Source organism: Anoplophora glabripennis, unplaced genomic scaffold (genome assembly GCF_000390285.2).
Source record: "Anoplophora glabripennis isolate ALB-LARVAE unplaced genomic scaffold, Agla_2.0 scaffold87, whole genome shotgun sequence".
NCBI lineage: Eukaryota > Metazoa > Arthropoda > Insecta > Coleoptera > Cerambycidae > Anoplophora > Anoplophora glabripennis.
Genome location: NW_019416928.1, coordinates 970,738 through 971,844, shown reverse-complemented (window position 1 = coordinate 971,844; position 1,107 = coordinate 970,738). Strand labels below are relative to the sequence as shown.

Sequence of the window (1,107 nt, the reverse complement as noted above, 5' to 3'; positions counted from 1 at the left end):
GATTAATTATACAGTACTATTTATTATTATTTTTTCAATTATTTTTTATTATTAAATCGTTATCTGGATTTCAAAAAGGAATTTTAAAAGTTACCTATATGACGCTGAGAGCATTTCTGTGTGCAGGTTAAAAACTTAAGCTCTTTTCAATACTTAACACATAAATTTGGCTCTTCATTTCATAAATTCATAGTAGTATTTTACCTTTCATTGTCGATTTTTAATTAAATACATCGGAATACTGTTTATGGAGTATATTTGGTTCAGTAAAAACTTGTACAAAACATTATTGTGAAAAAATCAGGTACTTCCTCTGTTCAGTGTTCGTGCTCATCCTCGTCATCGTCCCCTTGGTTGCCCCAGTGGGTCACACCTACGTAGCTGGTTCCACCAGGTCCGTGCTTGTGTCCAGGGTGATGGGCATGTCCATGACGCTCCACAATGGCTTCGAATCCCTTGTGGGGTCCGGAGATGTACTTAACAACGCGATGAGTGCCATCGGGCTCTTTAAGTTCGTAACCTCCGTGGACGTGGTGGCCGTCTCTGTGTTCGTACTGGGACTTCTTGTCGTGGGTGTGGGGGTCGTGGACGCCGTATTCAAATTTGTAGTGAGCGTTGTCCTGAAGAAGTCATCATCAAGTCGAGGCGTTTAATTTTATAGTGATTGCTACTTACGTGACCATGATGGTCTGCGATGGCTATACCAACGATGACGGCGGCGAAAATCAGGATCTAATGCACATTAAAATTAATAATAATCCAAATAACATAAAAAATTGTTGCTATAATTTTAAAGTTTGAAAATAATTTCTTTTATGTCCTCTATTGTTTATACATTATTTCCCCATAGAGAAAAAAGAAGCTAAAGCTTAAGCGAACAATATAGACCAGTTGTAGTGCTGATTTATGCTGCAAAGGTATTTAAATTTGGGCTGACTTCGATAATGGATTTCAAGTGTACAGACTTGGCCAAGATGTTTGATGATATTATATTATCAAAGCTGTATATGGAAATTTCAAGTTGCTTCTTGGAACGGTATGGGATACCTCAGGGTTCTACTTTGGGCCCCTTTCAATGTTTTATTTTCATGAATTATTTACCCGATA

General features: G+C 37.6%; 1 protein-coding gene across 1 annotated transcript; it reads right to left on the bottom strand.

The window, feature by feature from the left end:
- Nucleotides 1–248: 248 nt before the first annotated feature.
- LOC108907159 (cuticle protein 19-like) lies at nucleotides 249–626 on the bottom strand (the record flags this gene model as incomplete). Its single annotated transcript, XM_018710704.1, has 1 exon — nucleotides 249–626. A coding segment is annotated over one exon (309 nt), but the record flags the coding sequence as incomplete, so codon positions are not given.
- Between the last annotated feature and the right edge of the window lie 481 nt (nucleotides 627–1,107).